Genomic DNA, 18,424 nt, shown 5'->3' with positions numbered 1-18,424 from the left:
GTGAACATTGCTTCTGGATATAATATATATATATTTTTGCTTTTCTAAATGCATACTGCACCTAGCATGCTGATTATACATTTTTCCTTCTTTCTTCATGTGTAACTTGTCCAATATGGAGTAATAGAACAAAAGTGATGTTCAGTTCAAACCCGACTTTCACTATATATTGTCATAACTGTAGGCAGAGCTGTAGCTTAGTTAATTTGATTAAATGTTTTAGTTATTAACAGATGTAGGAGTTGTAATTTAATAGCGTAACTTTTGAAATAATAACTTTTTTGAAAGGCATATTTCAAAGGATAGACAGCACTAAGTTTTTAATTCCATTTGAGAAATTTGTGACCGCCAGTTCTTATAATGTACCTTTTTTCACTACACCTTAGCAACCAATTTTCCCTGAGGTTTCTTATTTTTTTCATAGATGCTCAGTTATCTCGCTGGGTCACTTGCACAGCATGTGGCAAACTCTGGTTCAGTTTGCCACCGGCAGGCTGGTAACATCTTCCATTCCCTGGGGCTGCCCTGCTTCCCACAGCTGTGGTGTGAGAGCCGACTTGTGCCCGTGCAGATGCTGTGCATCCCATGTCACACGGCCGGACGGCGCGGAGCATTATCCCAGCAAAATCGGCTGTCACCAAAAGTGGTGGAGGAGGTGGTGGGAACCTGTGACCAGTCAGGTGAAATAAGCAAACCAGGCCTCCGTGGGATTACAAACTAAGTGCCCAGTAACACCAATGTGAGAATGGGTAATTAGGCTCCTTTTCCCCACAGTTTTGTAACAGGATCTGGGAAGCCGAGTGGCTGTATTAAAAAAACAAAACAAAACAAAACAAAACAAAACAAAAACAAACAAAAAACCAAACTTGCTCAGAAATGCATGTAAAAATTGAAATATATTTTATTTCTGCTACTAAAAAGGCTGAAGCTTCAGCTTGTTTTTCTTGAGGTCTGGACCCAAACGTGCTGGCTGTACCTGTGCAGTATAGGACTCGTAGCTGTGATTGCCCTTCACTTTCACACACTGTTTATTACACAGAATTTGAGTGCTGTAGATCTGACATTTAGCTTGCATTTGTTAGCATGAAACCTGGGATTCTACCAGTTTCCTAACTTCAGAGTTCGTATTTTTCAGTATTCTCTGCTTCATAACCTTAAGTAGTGTTATATGCATGGTTTTGTGTTTCCTTATTATTATCTGAGTGAGCTATTTTATTCTGGAGAGACAGACTAGAAGTTTTTTAATGTAAAGATTATTTTCTTTCTCAAAGGGAAAAAGCCCCAGAAGAACACAGAAAACATTCAAATTTGTAAGGAATAGCCTGTTCCTATTGCGTGTTATTCCACATATTCACAGAAAAGGACCTTGTAAAGTGAAGTAATAGGGGCCAAGTTTTGTTTTGACTTTAATGACTACTTAAAAGCAGCAGCTTTCAAAATACTTTTTTTCAGTTGTGAATTCTGCAGGGATCACAAAGGTGCTTTGGAGTAATTCTGGCATTTACACAGAGGTTCAGGGTGGCAGTGCCAGAGCCTGCCAGATGCCCCATTTCAGTCAGGGTGGGGGAGCAGGTGCTGCTCCTGCCCTTCAGTGGAGGAGGAACAGCCCAGCCAGGCAGCAACACTGCCTTGTTCAGCAGCACAAGGGGAATAGTGGCAGTGCAGTGGGAACTCCTGTAGGCATGGGCACTGTTGCTGCGCAGCAGAATTAAGGCATCAGGGAACTGGGCTTGCCCCCTTGCAGCAGAGTGCCTTTCCTCCAACTATAGCTGGTGGCCACTTCTGTGGGACTTCATTCCCTGTCTGCCTGTCCAGAGTAGCCAACCCCCACCAGGGGTTGAGGAGGGGTGGCACGTCTGTGTGTTGAATGCAAGGCATTTCTTAGGGACACCCAACAAGGCCTTCCCTCTCCGCCCTAGCCCTTATCTATGGGGCACATTGTCCAAAATGCATCCCAAGTGACTCCTCTCCCAGTTTTATGCCCTGTGATGGCAGCATGGCTGTTTTGCATCCAGTTTTGTATTAGCACGTTCAGTCTATCGGAAACTGCCCTCAGGTTTACCAGTGACATTCCTGTGCACTAAATAACTTGGTTTTTTCTAAAGACATGCAAGAGCCTGCTAAAAGATGCTATTGCTTCCTGTCCTGGATCAGCACTTCTTACAAAACATGAAAGATGGACATCTATGGTAGTTAATAACCTAAAAGCTTCATTTACTTTCTTACATCATCCAAAGAGTGCAGCTCATTTTGCTTTCACTGTAAGCTTGCAATTAAAATAAACCCCAGTTATTCCACATATACTCCTGCTCAGCACTGATGTATCAGGTGAATTCAGTATCTATGGTTGAAAACCAAAACTGATGTGACACGGACAGGGAACACTTTGTTGAGCCATGGGACAGACTGCAAAGCAAGCTGGACAACCATAACCCATGGTACGTGGGAACTTGACAGAGGCAGCCGCAGGGTGACCATCATTGTGGCCTTACCCCAAAAGGAACAGCAGATGTTTAGGAAGGCCTCTTTGAGTTGAAGACTTAAGTCAGTGAAGACACTCAAGACAACAATCAACTTGCCTGAACAATCCAGAAGTTCTTACTTATTATTTAGCTCCCCCCCCCAACCCCTTCCCCACAAGACCAGAAATTCAAAAACCAGAATTTCATTTCAAATTAATTTCAGAAATGCCCAAAGATGTTAATTTTTCCCCATGCTTTTGCTGATAACATCAAGCAGCAGTTCAGTTCTTTTAGAAAGGTGGAGAACAGATTCATCTGACTTATTTTTGGTTGAGACCAGGATTGTAAACATTGTATTGACTTGCTCAGAATTCTGTGAAAAGAACTGAATATTCAGTCTGTATTATCCAAAAATCTCTCCCAACATGTGGTTTAATTTTCAAATGAAGTGGTACTACCCCATCAATTTAACATCCACTTAAATAAATTTCATGTTTAATGTGGCAAGCTTTCCAAAAACTTGCTAATTTATTGCTTTCTCTACAATTTAAATGGATGTAAATAACTAAACTTGGACACAGTATCCTCAACGTTTTTTAATGAAGTGCTCAAGAACAGGTTAAGCACTGTAATAAAATATCCCTTTTTTTAAGCCAGCACTGGGTGGCCTCTTCTTTCCTCTGCAAATACAGGCACTAATTACATATAAACACAGCAATGGTGTAAAAATGGACATTTATTACAACTAAACCAATGTGACAGACAGAGGTCAAACAGTTTGTCACAATCACAACGAAGCTTAATCCAGCCAAGCACATACAAGTGACAGTGTAAACTTTAAAAACGTGTTTAATACATATAAAATTGCTTCTGGTTTGACTTAAATCCATTTTACCACTTCAATCTCACACACAGGGTCCTTTTGCTACCCCTCTACCCTCACCTATCCCTGCCTGCTGTGCAGTGGGGAAATGCCCTGGGACAAAAACAGTCTCTGGTCATCTGGAATCTGTGTAAATCCTGCAGTGGGCATCCATGGACAAGTTCTAATGGCTTGAGTTCGCAGGCACGGCCCTGGCACTGCCACAGGAGTGGCACACAGAGCCTGGCCCCGGCTGGCCCTTCTGCTGCCACAAGTATTGATGCTGGCATCTGGATCGGGGGCCTTAGAAGTGGCAACACCACACTTTTCCTTTGGCTGGGTGCTACTCAACCGGCTCTCCAGCTGGCCACAGAAGTGCCAGTGACCACTGCCAGTGCTAAACTTTGTGAAAACATGGCATTACTCAGGTGAACAAGCCAAAACTCCTAGAGGGAGGGATCCAGGAGGGGAGGGCAGGGACAGCAACCCCTCCATGGGGACAGGCAAGAGAACTTGGCTACTCCCAGGCCTAGACTCCCACTGTCTCCTCAACACCACATATGGATCATATTTCCACAAGTGAAACAGGCTTAGTTTGTAATTACTGAAAGTCTGCTCAGAAGTGTCAAAATATATTGGATATCAGTTTACATGATTTGTAGTGAATATACTATGCAAATCTAATGTTTAAGAGCTCTCACTGCAAATTAGCTGGTTCAACTGTACATCACACAGGAGTTTTGTGAGGAACATGGCACATATTTAACGTGTTGATCAAGAAAAGCAGTTAAATGACTTTGACACTTAATGTGTCCTAAAGGTACCTATACACCCAATAAAGCATAACTATAAAACACCGATGCATACAAATTAATTGGTAGACTTTGAAAGAAAATAATAAAAGGTTCCTTCTGTGAATCTTCTTCTTTCTCATCTCTGAAAGTATTCAATTTTCATTACGCCTCTCTCTATTCAGTTAGAAAACTGACCTCCTTTCCTGTGTTCATAGTCTAAGCAAGCTAATATCAGACCTAAAAACAGTCTCCTTATTCAGTCTGGGTTGGTTTTCCTTTTCTCCTACATGCATTCCCTTTTGAGTATAGTAACTTGCACAGTTTTGCTCAAGGTAGCTACACTAAAATACACCTTCACATTTAGATCAGTTTTCTTTAAAAAGCAGTTATCACCTTAACAGTTTTTACCAGTTTGATATGCAGATCCTGGCAGGATTCTTTGGTATAATGACAAATTCAGTAGTAAACAGGTATTTCCAATCCTTATGCAACAACTGAAATAAGCAGAATAATCACAAGTGGTGACTAAAATGTAGATGAACAAATTCTTTGGTTGCATGAACAATTTCTACACTGTAACGTTTCATATTTGGAGTTGTCCATGTAGTTTCATTTAGATAGACTATGCTTATGTCATAGTAATACATTTATTTCCTGAAGTCAAGTTTACTTATAAAAAACAGTAGACTTACCGAAGTCAAATGCAATTTTCCTATAAATGCAGTGAAGGGAAACACTGAGTCAATTTAAATCTAATTCCCTTCCACTTACAAATTCTGAACTTAGGTTTCTTGTTCCCTTTTCAAAAAAAAGTATTTTTCTTGTAGGCCTGAATGAAGCAGCTTAGCAAAACAGTAATACTGACAAACAGCATCTTACACCATTAGCTAAACATTACAATGAAGGCAGTGAACATTTATAGTATGAAACACTGAGATGGCATCAGCTGAAGAGAAGATTTATGTCAATCCAATTTCTTCAAGTACACTACGTGGGGTCTCTGCTTCCTAGGGAGGGAAAATGTGAGACAGCAGTAAATGAACACTGTGTTTGTACTGAGCGGCACCGCACATGAGTTAGTATGGAAGATGCTGAATTGAAAAAGCAAGCTGAAAAGACACGAAAACGTGGAAGTACTGCAGTTTGCAAACATGGTATTAGCTGCACTTTTCACAGAGCTGTTAATTAGATTGTCATGGTTCACAGGAATAGCTGGTAGATTTTATTGCCCTTAAGCGTAATAAAAATAAAACAATTCAGATGTACCAGCAGGGAACAAATCACAACCGAGTTAACAGAGATAGGAACTGGGGAGGGACTGGGGAAGGGTCTTGCAATGGAGTCAGTGAATTTTTCAAGGGTCTCAAAAATCTGTTAGGGAAGAACGAATAAATGGGTGAATCAAACTACTGATGCAACTAAGATACAGTATCCCTTCAGATCTTTATAAAAAGTCTTTTCTTTTTTTTTTTTTTTACAGTGATCATATGCTTAATTCATCAAACCAGGTCAAGGTACCTTGGTATGCCTGGTGTCAAACTGATCCCTTTTCAGAGCAGGAGGAGTTTTTTAGGACAGAAATTTTATTATTCCACACCAGGCATAAAGTTTTAGGTTAATTCTAATCTTAGAAAGCTTTCCTTAGATTCAGAGGAAGTTGTTTAATACCAAATTCCAAAGAATTACCATCAGTTTTGTATTCATTACTTCCACAGCATCTGTAAAGAAATAGTTTAAACTGGAAACATTAGGCTGACCTTTACCATAACTATTAACAATGCCCTACTAAATAAAAGGGGATACTGTGTCCGTATCAAAACAAAAGCTTTAATATCAAGAGTATGAATAAACTTACTTTAGCATCCTAAAACAAGACATGTCATGCAGCAGAAAAAAAAAGGCAGATAACAGTTAAGGCAGCCAACTAATTATTCTTCAACTGCTTTGCAAATATTTATTAGAAAAATAATGTTGGTAAAATACAAAATTAAGCACCTCAAACCTTGCAAATAACATCAGAACACTGTCTCTATCAACATTGATTATGTGGCATAAAATGATCAAGTTTATCATCATTCAGCTCATGTATATGGTGATTCAGCAGTGAAGGAACAAGCTATGATACTTTAAGGGAACTTCATTTAGAAGTCAGAGCTTGGAACAGGCCACCTCTCAGCATTTTGAGATGACTTCTAAAATCCAGCAGGAAATAAGAAATTACAACAAAAAAGCAAATTAAATCTGAATACAAGATACTTGGTGTATTAAAGATGTAGTGTTGGCTTGGTTTTTTTCCCTCACTGATGCAATATTTAAATATTCTTAGAACTGCATTGACCTTGGCAAAGCCAGACAGGATGGCAGGATTAAAGATTTACATGTGTATTTTACCAAATCCCCAAAAGGAGGCACTGACTGAAGAAATGGCTATTTAGCATTTTTAATATAACTTTTTGTATTATATTCCCAGATTACTTTGTTGCATTCATTTTAGAAGAGACACACCTCCCCTATCCACCAAGGTAAGACCTTTTACTCAAGAAATCCTACCCTGTTAACTAACTATGGCACCAGAACTCAAGAGCATTCTAAAAGAATACAACTTCTGAAGTATTTCAGGCTCTTCAAAATATTTGAAATAAATTCCCTTTTCAATTTTAAGTTGATTAGACAGCAGTGGACACTTAAGAGTTACTCAGGAGTGAAACAGGATATTTACAAAGTTACCTGAAAACAAAGCTCTTTATAGCTATGAAGAAATACAGAGCAGTGCTGCCACTGTCTTTAGAGCAGTTTAGTACTGCTGTCTTCACAGCCAATTCAACATCTTAGATGATTTTCAGCAGGCATATACTTAAACACTAAATTTCTTCAAGTACATCAAGGTCATTGGCTAACTATTAAAAGTAACCTATTTAAAGGACATTAGCTACTTGTCCACAGATACATCACCCATACAACTCAGACATATTTTAATTTTTTTACTACTAAAGTAGTAACCTTGAGGCAGATGTTCCTTCTTATGTGCTCATCAACAATATAATCTCAAGGAACACCTAAAGGCTGATGTCTTTTGCTAGAGGAGTAACTTCACCAATTACTACTTTTAAGAAACAAATAGAATGAATTTTATTATGTTTTGTTCACATTATTTGTTTTAGTAAGTGTCAAACATTTGATGCAATTCTTATGTAAAACATTCTGCAGTGTTATATACTACCTGCAGCTCAGAATCACCCAAGGCAAACAACACAAATTTGAAATATCAGAACACAGATGAGGAAAAAAGTCATTCACATGAGACAGAAGTGCATGCAATACTTTATTTCAAACATGCCAGAAAAGCTAATTCATTACCTAGTCATTTAGAAGCAAGCAGCTGTATACAGATAACAAGAAAAACAGCATCTCATTACAGCTCAATGCACAGCATTTTAAGCCAACAGGCATGAAATAATGCAGGCTAAAGCAGCATTAACCAGACATCCAAACACATTGTTAATGGCTCACAGGAAAAAAAGGCAAACTTGGAAATGGAAAACCACTCCTATGATCTTATTTTCTAAGATTTCAGAATGCTGCAAATCCAATCCAAATCTTTTGTCTAATCCCCTAAATCTCCCACTTTTATGTCAGTTTAACATTTGGAAGGTAGTGCATTACCACATATAGTACATGGAACTAGCTTGTTTGTGGTTCATTTTAGTAATCACCTCCTTGATAATTCATGGAAACAGTTTTCAAAATCAGCATTGGTTTTAGGTTACAAACAGGATGCATTACATGCCCTCTCACTCTGCCCACTTTTCAACTGAATCCACTCACCCTCGTGGCAGTATTTCAATACACAAGGCAGCCTGCACTTAAAACTGGAAATGCCAATTTAAGAAGGCATATTGCAAGTATACTGTTAATGGACTTAGATCTTTCCAACCCTAACCATTAATGGTTGAACTCAATAAGCTTAGAGGTCTTTTCCAACCTTAATGATTATATTACTCATTTGTAAAGCAATGATCCTGTTCTCGCTTTCAGTGGTAGCAACTGTTAAACTACTCACAAGAGTGTTCTGAACGTCTAAATACAAATGTTTTCATTTCAGATTTACCCATCATTCTCTTTGACCTAATCAATTCTGCCTCCCTCCTTTTTGTAAGGTCAGTCACACTATTGTGCCAGTCTTCAGAAAGGGACAGTGGTATGTGCACCTTTAATTAAGATGCACGGTCTACACAGAATTTCACTCGACATCATTTAATACTTGTGTGTATACACATTTCACATGATACTACTCCTTCACTACTTTCTCTGTAAGTCTTTTAACTTCACCTACAGACTTTAAGTGTATGTTTAAATACTACAACAACCTATTTAAAAGATAAACATGGGTTGAGTAATGTTACAGTATAGTGGTTGCAGTATATAGATGTTTAGCTCAGAAAATGCTACAGAACTTTTAAGCATAAGACTTCAAGCTTACACACAATAAAAAAGTTAAACCATATGCCAACAAGCACAAGTTTTGTTGAAATGAGACGTGAAGAGACAACACTGTAAAACAGAAGGGGAAGAGGAAAGTACAACAGCAGAGAATGGTTGTGGCATTCTATTAGATTCAAGATGACTGGATTCAGCAAGCTGATGATAATGTTCTGTCATGAGTAAGTCACAGGTCTATCTCCTTGAAATTCTGCATGCATGATGAATGAAGCCATTTAGTACACTGGTACATTAAAGTATTCATGACGTGGCTACAAAAGAAATGTACATATTCTTATACATAATAGAAAGGTGGACAGATACGCAAGAAAACAAAAATATTATCTCACTATTGTATCTCTGACATTAAAAGGACATTTGATACAGAAATACAATATTGTATTTTTGACTACTCTAGATTTCCAGGGAGTGAGGGTAGTGGGGAGAATCATCATTTTACCCCCCCATACTTGCATGCTGTGTCCAACAACACACGAAACAACTTCACATCATAAATACTTCATTGCATAAGCTCAGAGTTTCTTCTTAGCCAAAAAACGTTTCAAGCAGAGATACTGTTCCAGAGATGGACCACCCTATCTATTACTTGTCTCTGCATCAAGCATTGACTGTTGGCTTCTGTCAGAGACAGGCACAGGGCTAAGTGGAACCTGACATCACCCACCACATCTGCTCCAATAAAACACACATTCAGAGGTACCAGGCCTCCAGAACACGGCTGTGAGCAGCACTGTGCCAGGGCAGTACAGCAGTGGCATTACTGGTGACAAAAATTACATTTTGTAGAAAGAGGGTCTGTTTAGAAAAAGGAAGGCATCTGATACACCTCTCAAAGTTTTCTTTGCTTTTGGATTATGCTGCTGAACTCAATATACTCCTGCATGATTGGCATAAATGTCAGTATTCAATTTGCTGAAAGATGAGCTAGAAAGAAAGCAACACTCAATTTTCTTATCAAAATCAGTGCCCTGAAGACAGATGACATTTTTAATGGAGTAGCAGCAGTTTTGGAGCATCAGCCCCATATATGCCCATTAAACTTTTTCTGGGATGAAAGCACACAAAATCTACTCTCTGCATGTCAGTTTCCATCTTTGATCCTGTACCAATTACAATCGTCAATCTATTTTAGTATCCCAGTTACCAGAATGACAGAAGTTTTAGAACAGAACTGAGAGAGTTCCCATGGACTTCTAAAACTGTCTCCTCTGCACCATCTCAGATTATTCACATGTCCAAGCTTGCGTGTTTTTAAATTCTATTCTCAAATTACAAAAAAAGCACAACAAAAATGTCCTAGAAGTTCTACAGTTTTTATACTGTTTTTCAATATCAGTAATCTGAAGATCATGTCACAGTAGTTCAAATTATTCTGACCAAGCTAACTACAAATCCAGTAGTTCACAAAATAATAGCACCTATACAACTCTTTAACAGTTGCAAATAAGTTTTATGATGCATGCTATAACTTTTAGAATTCAAAAGAATCTGGTATATAATAAAGAATTACAAATGTGAATTTTAACACTTAACACCTCTTGCATGGCTTAAGTAAAAAGCATCCGTCTACATTAAAAACAAAATGCTGAGGCATATTCCTAACTGGAAAAGGCATTGCATGATGATAGTGTATGTTATTAGGGAGTAGGAGTCTTGACTAAAAAAAATAAAGTACAAGCTTTAAAATTCCTGGAACCTCCACAGACAAATATTCCCAAGGAGGTCCCTGTGGAAAACTCCTGCTTTACTTACACTGGTGGACTGTTCATGAAGACAACTGAAAAACAGGCATACTGGAATAATCTAAAATGCCAATTTTTATCTGGGAAATATTTGCATACACATAATTCCCCTCTTCCTTGAAAAAAAACTAATGTCTTCCAGTGTTCACCATTGGAAATGTGGAGCCAACATCTGGCATTGGTGTCTTCACTGAAATGCCTGTCAAATCTTGCAACAGATTTCTCCCTAATTTTACATTAGATCTCTGGACAGACAGAAAGAAGAGCGAGAGCGGTTCATTTTCTGGCAGTCTTATGCGGCCAATTACAACCCACTGTTGTTGTATTCAAGGATTGTGTGTGTACACAATCTTCAGCACCCCCTTTGGCCTGGAAACACTGACCATGTCCCATTTTACATAACTGTAAACATCAACAAATAAGGCCATGGAAGTGTTCATGTTCATTTCATGTTTATCCACTTATTACCTTTTCAGTACTTTCCACACTTACACAGTCCTGGGGTATTCCTCACCCTGGCTTGTACTTTCAATGATTTACAACTTGAGGAATTCACGATCTTTGATGTTAAAATCATGGTACACAAAATAAGATGATTGACTCAAATTACTGTTGTGGGATTAGTGCCTCATCTTCACAGAAACTTACTGTTTACTGATAAAGCAAGATAGATTGTCAGGTAACAATAGGAAGAAAGTGGTTATTTCACTCCTGGTGGCTTTTTAGTTTACAGAACATGTAAACACCACTGCAACTAGACTAGCAATGAACTGACCTTGTAGAGGTGAAACTAAAGGATTCAATGGAAGACAAACAGTAATGGAGATACAAAGTGATAACACAGCAATATTGAGAAGGAAAACAGTGGAGTTCCAGTGAGGCCTCTATACCCCACCAAAGACATCCGGGACTGTCCCACACAGGGCCTGGCACTGTGGGCAGCCTGACAAACAACCAAAAGGAAAATGAAGTTTTGACAAATTGTTTGCCATCAAAGAACTGTGGTGAACAAGGCTCAACTATGATTGACTTTTTTCTTTTGTGTTCCCCACTACACTGTCTGCAGAGCAGTTGGCCTGCTGGTCTAAATACTAGAAAACACAATATGGGGAAGGGACAGTTGTCAAATTCCACAATCAATATCTACACTACCTTGCCTTCCTTTGGTGGGAACATGCAGACCTCAAGGACGTGCTCACAGGCTCAGATATTGTCTAAGATAACAATCTAGATCTAATGAGTTTATAAATTAGTTGATCTAGAAGCTAGGGAAGAGGCAGTGATATCCTTACAGCACAACAGAATGGCAAACTAACATGAAATACCACCTCTGAAAAATCATCACTGAAAAATTTGGATGTAAGCTGGTTATCTGACTTTAACACATAGGTCTTAGATCCTGGTATTGCCAGAAAAGTAACAGCTCTACAACACAAGCTGCACATTGTGGAATTGCAATATTTTAAAGTTACTAGAATTAATCTTTTTCAAAACGGCATCTGTGTTTACAACTCATTTTTAAAAGCTAATAATAATACTCTGAAATTGTCAGCCTGAGTCACTGGAGATATTTTAAATCAGAAAAATGGTACAGTTGATCTGAGTAAACAGAACTATTTAGGCAGTCCAACCCAAATGACATCTTCTCAGCCAACTCAGTCATGACCCAAACTAATTAAAAATCATAACCAAAATATAATTAGAAGGGACTTCATTTAATCCAGTCCCCCAAATAGCGTACCTGTAACTTTCCTGAGAGTTATTTCATCTGTTAAAGGCATCCAGTAATCCCTTTTTATTGTGCCCCAGGCAATCTATTTAAATGATACATTATCATCTCCACTGGAAAATTTGCCTAACATCTACCTTGAATTATTTTCTTGCTGCAATTTGAGGTATTTTATGTCTGTAGTGGACAAGAAAAGTGTGTTATTTCCTCAGGCAAGATAGAGAAATTATTTATGTCTACACCAAACTGTCTCAAGTTCAGTGTGTTGCAGGGCTGCCATGTTACTGATGACATCCCATGGCAGTGACAGAGACTTCGTGAATTCTTGGCACGACTTTTTTTTCAGGGGAAGTTTGCTTAGGTTATTGTTTTAACTTCTTTCCCATCAAAACCAGCACAAAGCCTATGAAGGCAAGCCATGTTAAACTGCAGACAAAAATTACAACTGCTACCTTTTGATAAAGAGCTGGCTTTTTTTCTCAGTCAGCATCTAACAAAAGCCTAGCTCAAACAACAGAGAAGATGTGGGACCATGGAGTGTACAGAAGTTTGGGAAGAAGCAAGCTATGGGGAAATCAAGAGCGGAGGATGAGGGTTTCCGTTTAGAAACATGAAGTTTTTGCAGTAGGAAGAGATTAACATTTAACAAGCACTTCCTTAGCAATGCTTCAGAAGCAATTACTTTTACACTCTACTTCTGAATCGTTATTAGGAAATATTTCTAATGAACAGCTGCTTTAGGACATTGCTGCTGTTCACTTGCCTTTTCAAGGATTTCAAAACAGGAGAGTAACTGTTTCCCAATCTTTGGTTAGCTAACTGTTCAGAAACTTCTATTAGATAGAAGGGTTTGGGTTGGAAGGGATCTTTGAGATCATTTAGTTCCTACACTTGTGCCATGGGCAGAGACACCTTCCAACAGGACAGGTTGCTCAGGACCCATCCAGCCTGGCCTTGAAATTTCGCACTAGGGCATTTTTATTGTGAAATTCTATTTGTACTTTCAAAGAAGAGCAAAGTGTCTTCTCACAGAACCTAGAAATGCTTATGAGGTCTTGAACATCTTCAAAGACAAGTATTAACTATGATGCTCTTAGAAAAAAAAGAACAAAAAACAAAAAGACCACAAGCAAATAAAAAGAACAATGCTTCATCAATGCTAACTCCTAGTCAAGATCTTATCTGCAGCTTCGTATACAGAGAAAACAAACAATCTTCAAGATGGATGCAAATCGGTCAACACAATTCTCAACTGGAGTATGAAACAGCAAGTTGTCCTGCAAATGTTATTCAGCAAGACGTCCTAGCACATGCACAGACTTCGGCTCTAAAACATCACCTCAACAAGACCAGAGCAGAGGGGTATGACAGAAGGTCAGCAGCAGCCTGCCTGCCTCTCTCCCAAAAGCAGAAGTAGAAAGATCAGCTGAAGCTCTGTGTGCTATAACCGGATAATAGTAGCTGCTTCCTGCCTCTTAGCTGCTACTCTGATCTGCCGGCTCAGAGGTGATAATCGCTCTGGGAGGCTCTGCTTCTCATGTGCCAATCAGTTGCTATGCAGCGAGCCAGGAACAATCGACAGCCCAGCCTTTAGCAGTAAGGATGGTTCTAAGAATCCATCAGAGGCTCCACCACAAAAACACAAATGCTTTAAGCACGTATTACAGCTGAGTACTTTGTATTGTGAAGCTAGAGCCAAAATTATTAAAAATCACTGAGTTCTCGAGCAGATAAGCCAACAGTGTCTGTATGTTTGGCAAACTGCCAAACTATGCACATAAGGATTCATTAATGTTTTCTTCCAGCACTGCAGATACATTGCATTGCTTATTCTCCTTTGCTAAAGGAAGCATTTCCTAAACTGCAGGGCTGTTATCTTTGAAAGGATGACCAGAATATGCTGCTGCAACAAGCCATGTCACGTCCAATATTATTCAGCTTCCATGGCAATGGCATTTAAGCATCCCCCTTTTTTCCTGGTCCTGCAGCACTTTGCATTCTTACAACTGTTTGGACAAATGTTTGCAGGCACAAGTTATAAACATGGAAAAGAAAAGCTGCTGACTATATGTTTTTAGAAATGAGCAATTTGAATTGGATCAGTTTAAATGTATCTGAAATCCAGTTCTAGAATGGTCATAAAAATAGTTTTTCTGGCACACAGGAAATAGGGAGAAAAAGGACACCTGAAAACTCCAAAAGTCAAGACTGCTGCTGAAAAGCTCCTTGCTACACTCCTATGACTCAGGCCAACAGCAGGGGTGCAGCATATGACAAGCAAATTAGAACCTACCTATGCATGCTGACTTGGGGGTTCACAGCAGACAGTGAGCCAGGACAAGGTGTGTGGAACACTGGCTTTTTAAAACACTTAGATACTGTGATTTTTTAAAAATAGCATGTAATTTAAGCTGCACTATCAGCTTTAGCCAAAGTCCTGGCTTGCCAAAAGCAGCTGCTTTTTACTTTCCTTTTCAATGCCACTGCTTTCTTCCTCCTGGCGCTTCCCTCATGCTCCCCTGCATGAGCTCAAGTTCTAGCTAACAATCTAGGAGCCCCAGAACCACAGGGCAAGTGGATCAACACAACACAAAGGTGGCAGTGGGAATGGATCCAGCTTTCTCTACAGGAGTCACTGTCAGCATGCATTTGGGTGATGAGCAAACTGTGTCCTGACTCAAGATCGTGACTTTACCACTGTAAAATGCTCTCAGTAAAAAGCAGAATTTCTACACAGTAGAATTTGAATGTACAATATAAAGATTTCACCTGGTTTTCCACTATTACACAAGTCCTACCATAAATTTCACCACATTCTCTATGGAACTGACTACTTCTGAATACATGGCTTATTACAATTGCCACATGGAACGTGTAGTACTCAACACCCTAGTTTACAAGAAAATCTCTCTAAAACAGCCATCAAAAAACCAAATTCTACTCATTCTGGGCTTGGTTATGCCGCGTAGAGTAACAAGGATTAAAGTAATTTGAAGTTGTATAACCTATTAGTTAAATATCAAGTTAATCCAAGCACCAAAGCTGTGAGTCAAACTCCTCCCCTTGCCCGAAGGCAACCTCCTTTACCTCAGGAGATCTTTCTTTCACACAGATGATCTTCATTCCTATATACAAGCTGCAGCTCCTTACTGCAGGCAAACTATTCCCCATCTCTTACTATGTGCAACCATCTATCTGTCCCTCTCCACTCAGCCCAGCAGATGCCATCTCCATTTCTGCATATTCTGAGGAACCACAATAACCTTGTACATTAAGGTCTGAACACAGCAACTATTCCTTCACTCCTTCCAGGGAACAGTACAGGCCAAGCAGGAGCATTCCATGGGCATCAGATAATGTCACTGTGTTTAACGGGGACAAAGCACATTTCTTCAACTGAAACTATGCCCATACACAGAATTCACCCAGGGACATACTGTGGACAATTGGAGTTACACAGAATTCTCTAAGCCTGAGCTTGTATGTGCCAGAAGTGGTCTTTGTAGCCATCTGAGACCCAAACAAACAAACAAAAGATTAGGACTCCTAAGTAACAGCTCTGTTTGTAGCATAGGTCCTAAACAATATAGGTAGCTTTTTAAAGTTCTAATCGCAAGGAAAGTTTTACAGGCACAGTTTAAACTCTAACCTCACCAAGAGAATCACATTCTTTGTACATGAACTTGTTATCATGAAGAGCATAGAAAAAGCAATAAAATTGAGGAAAAAATGTGGGAAGTATCAAGCTTGAGCATGTAGGTTTTTCTTACAGCTGTTTTAGAGTATGTCCAAGATCATACAGGAAATTGTTTTCAACAAATGTTGTTGGCTGCCCTAATTCTTCAGGTCTAATATCCAAGCAGGTTATTGGCTGCTCCCCTCTTCCCTACACAGATCAATGGCTGTATCATACACTAGGAAACTCTTAAATGGTGGAAATACCCATATACCAACTGTGAATTTGGTTTTGAACATGTTACAAATATTTTTGCCTACTATAATTATTTTCTTTTATCTGGAAACTAAGTCCTGATATTATAAAGCTGCATGTGAAATTAGATCTATTACCACAGTTCCATATTACACAAGCCAATTTGTTTACTGAACTACTTGTTTATCATTATATCAAATAAGCAGCAGAGGAATTAAGTTTTCTCCAGCAAATCATTTTCATGTCCGTTTTAAACTTGCTTTATGCAAATTAAAATCTTACCTTTATTAGTAGGACTGCCACAACGTACTCCACTTATGCTTTGGACAAAAATATGTTGCAATGCACTCTATATGCAAATAAGCTTTGTTCTATCATGCAGCATCCGGCATTTGATATACAGTCAATTGCAGCAGCACCCAGTCTTTTTAGGGCCCATTTTCTTTGCACAGCAGATGTAAACAGCTCATTTTCCAATAAATACATGTTTACATGGGCTGATTGTAAGTAAACAAAGCCAAACATCTGTTTAGTTATTAGCTTTGGTATCCATTTCTCTAACTTGCATTATCCCACTGAATTATCAACACCAAAGAAAGCCAGTAGAAGTCAGACATTTCAAGTTGATGCGGTTAGTACATAAAAGGAAAATAAAAGGAAACAGTCAAAGCACTCTTCAAAGACCATCATGCAAGTGTTGCAGAAAGTTAAGCCCATCACCCATTTTTTGTTTACCCTTGCAAGGACTTAATTACACGTGCAGCAGTCTTTGCATAGCACCCATTTAATCCATGCCACCAAAATGGTAAACTTGGTAGTTACCAATCATTTAGATGGGGTCAAAAGGGCTAATGCCTTAGATTGCTCTTAATCATAAGATATCCTCAGACAAACCTCCCCAGTCTTCATTCTGGCTCTACAAACAAAATCAAGCAGCAGTGAAAATGTAATACCAACTACTAAAAAAAAAAAGCAAATAAAAACTCAACATCCACCCAATCATGTACAGCTTATTTACATTTAAAACAAGACTTAAAAATATTCTAAACTATATACAAAAGTAAATTCAGTTATTTCACTCAAATCTGTTTCAGCTATTTTTATTCTTTAGGTTAATATAGTTTTAATAGGTCTTCCTAAACGTCCACTGTTAAGAAAGCAAATAGAAACGCTCAGAAGAAAACATCTGTTCAAAGACTTCAAGTAGATGCATTAAAAAAAACTCTAAAGTTTATTTTTCATTTCTTAACCAGGGTAAAGGATAATGGTACCTTAAAAGAGTAAGTCGTAGAGAGTTCTTTAGAAAGCTTCAATTGTGCATGAAGGAATATTAATTCAAAGATTTTATTTTTTTAAAGAGACTTAAAAGCAGTTGTTCATTATTGGAACAGATTGAGAGTGTAATAGAATAGGATGATACCAAATCTACGTATATTTAATTCAGTGATTAACTGTCACACAGTATTATTATTAACATTGTTATTAAAATAAGACTTGTTCCATGAAGAAAAGTAAGTTTCATTCAACCTATCATCCTTGAAGTAATTTAAACAATTTAATTCAAAATTCATATTTATTAAATCACCATTGTTCTTGCTGGGCAGTCACTTTCATGTTGTATTGCTTAGTGCAAAAAGTTCCACATTTTCACTTTAATCAATTCATCTGTTAATCAAACATACTCATAATTCTCAAAGAGTTGTGAACAATAGCTCTTCTCAGACTTTTTTTTTTGCCTTTTAATATCAAATTTTCAGCATAGAATTTAATATACACACTTTCATTGTATCTTGATACCCATCACCAGAACTACTACTGTTGCTAGACAGCTTGGCAACAAAAAATATAGCTTCTCCTTTAAAAGTAAATAGAAGCCCTAAAACACATACCAGCAATGTGCCCCAACATCTGTACAACACAGAGAAGACCACAAAGAAATGAAAATCTAAAACCAAACACAACAGGATGCCTCCTGGGGACATTTGTATTCTTCTCACCTAATATTCTCTGGCACTCTAAAACCATCTTCAAAGCAAGTGAAAATTTTCGAAAGGGTAGTAGCACTGCAACATGACACATCATCTCAGACAACAGAGTAAAAATGGAATTTTCTCCTCACAGTCTCAAAATCCAAACATTAACATCGCTCTTTTCAACATTCTGCCACATCCAATGAAATTGTTCTACTAAAATGCAGATTAATGTGAGCATTCAAGAAAGAGCACCTGATTGTGAAGATACTCCTTACTCTCAAGCAGCCTTCTGCAATTGTTCATTGAGTTTACTGTTTATTAATGAGAAGCACATGACTAAACTCCTGAAAACAGCACTGGCATATGCAGCAGTGCTAAATATTTCATTGCATCACCCTGACGCAGTGCTTCTACTACTAAGGGCAGGAGAA

At 38.4% G+C, this 18,424-nt stretch overlaps 1 protein-coding gene across 4 annotated transcripts in view; it reads right to left on the bottom strand.

Annotated features, from left to right (window-relative positions):
• Positions 1 to 3,180: 3,180 nt before the first annotated feature.
• Positions 3,181 to 18,424, bottom strand: part of AP1S2 (adaptor related protein complex 1 subunit sigma 2) — a 31,169-nt gene continuing 15,925 nt past the window's right edge. Inside the window, exons 5-6 of one of the 4 annotated variants that reach the window (XM_069003085.1) lie at positions 16,843 to 16,936; positions 3,181 to 5,125 (exon numbers count right to left, since the gene is read on the bottom strand). In XM_069003085.1, the coding sequence (XP_068859186.1) occupies positions 16,892 to 16,936 (45 nt within the window). In that variant the 3' untranslated portion in view covers positions 3,181 to 5,125; positions 16,843 to 16,891. Of the gene's footprint in view, positions 5,126 to 7,427; positions 8,870 to 16,842; positions 16,937 to 18,424 lie in introns of those variants that run through there. The other 3 variants (XM_069003075.1, XM_069003066.1, XM_069003094.1) reach the window with 3 other exon arrangements.

This window comes from Aphelocoma coerulescens, chromosome 1, assembly GCF_041296385.1.
Source record: "Aphelocoma coerulescens isolate FSJ_1873_10779 chromosome 1, UR_Acoe_1.0, whole genome shotgun sequence".
Classification (NCBI taxonomy): domain Eukaryota; kingdom Metazoa; phylum Chordata; class Aves; order Passeriformes; family Corvidae; genus Aphelocoma; species Aphelocoma coerulescens.
The sequence above is the reverse complement of the archived record's forward strand: the minus strand, read 5'-3'. Positions and strand labels throughout refer to the sequence as shown.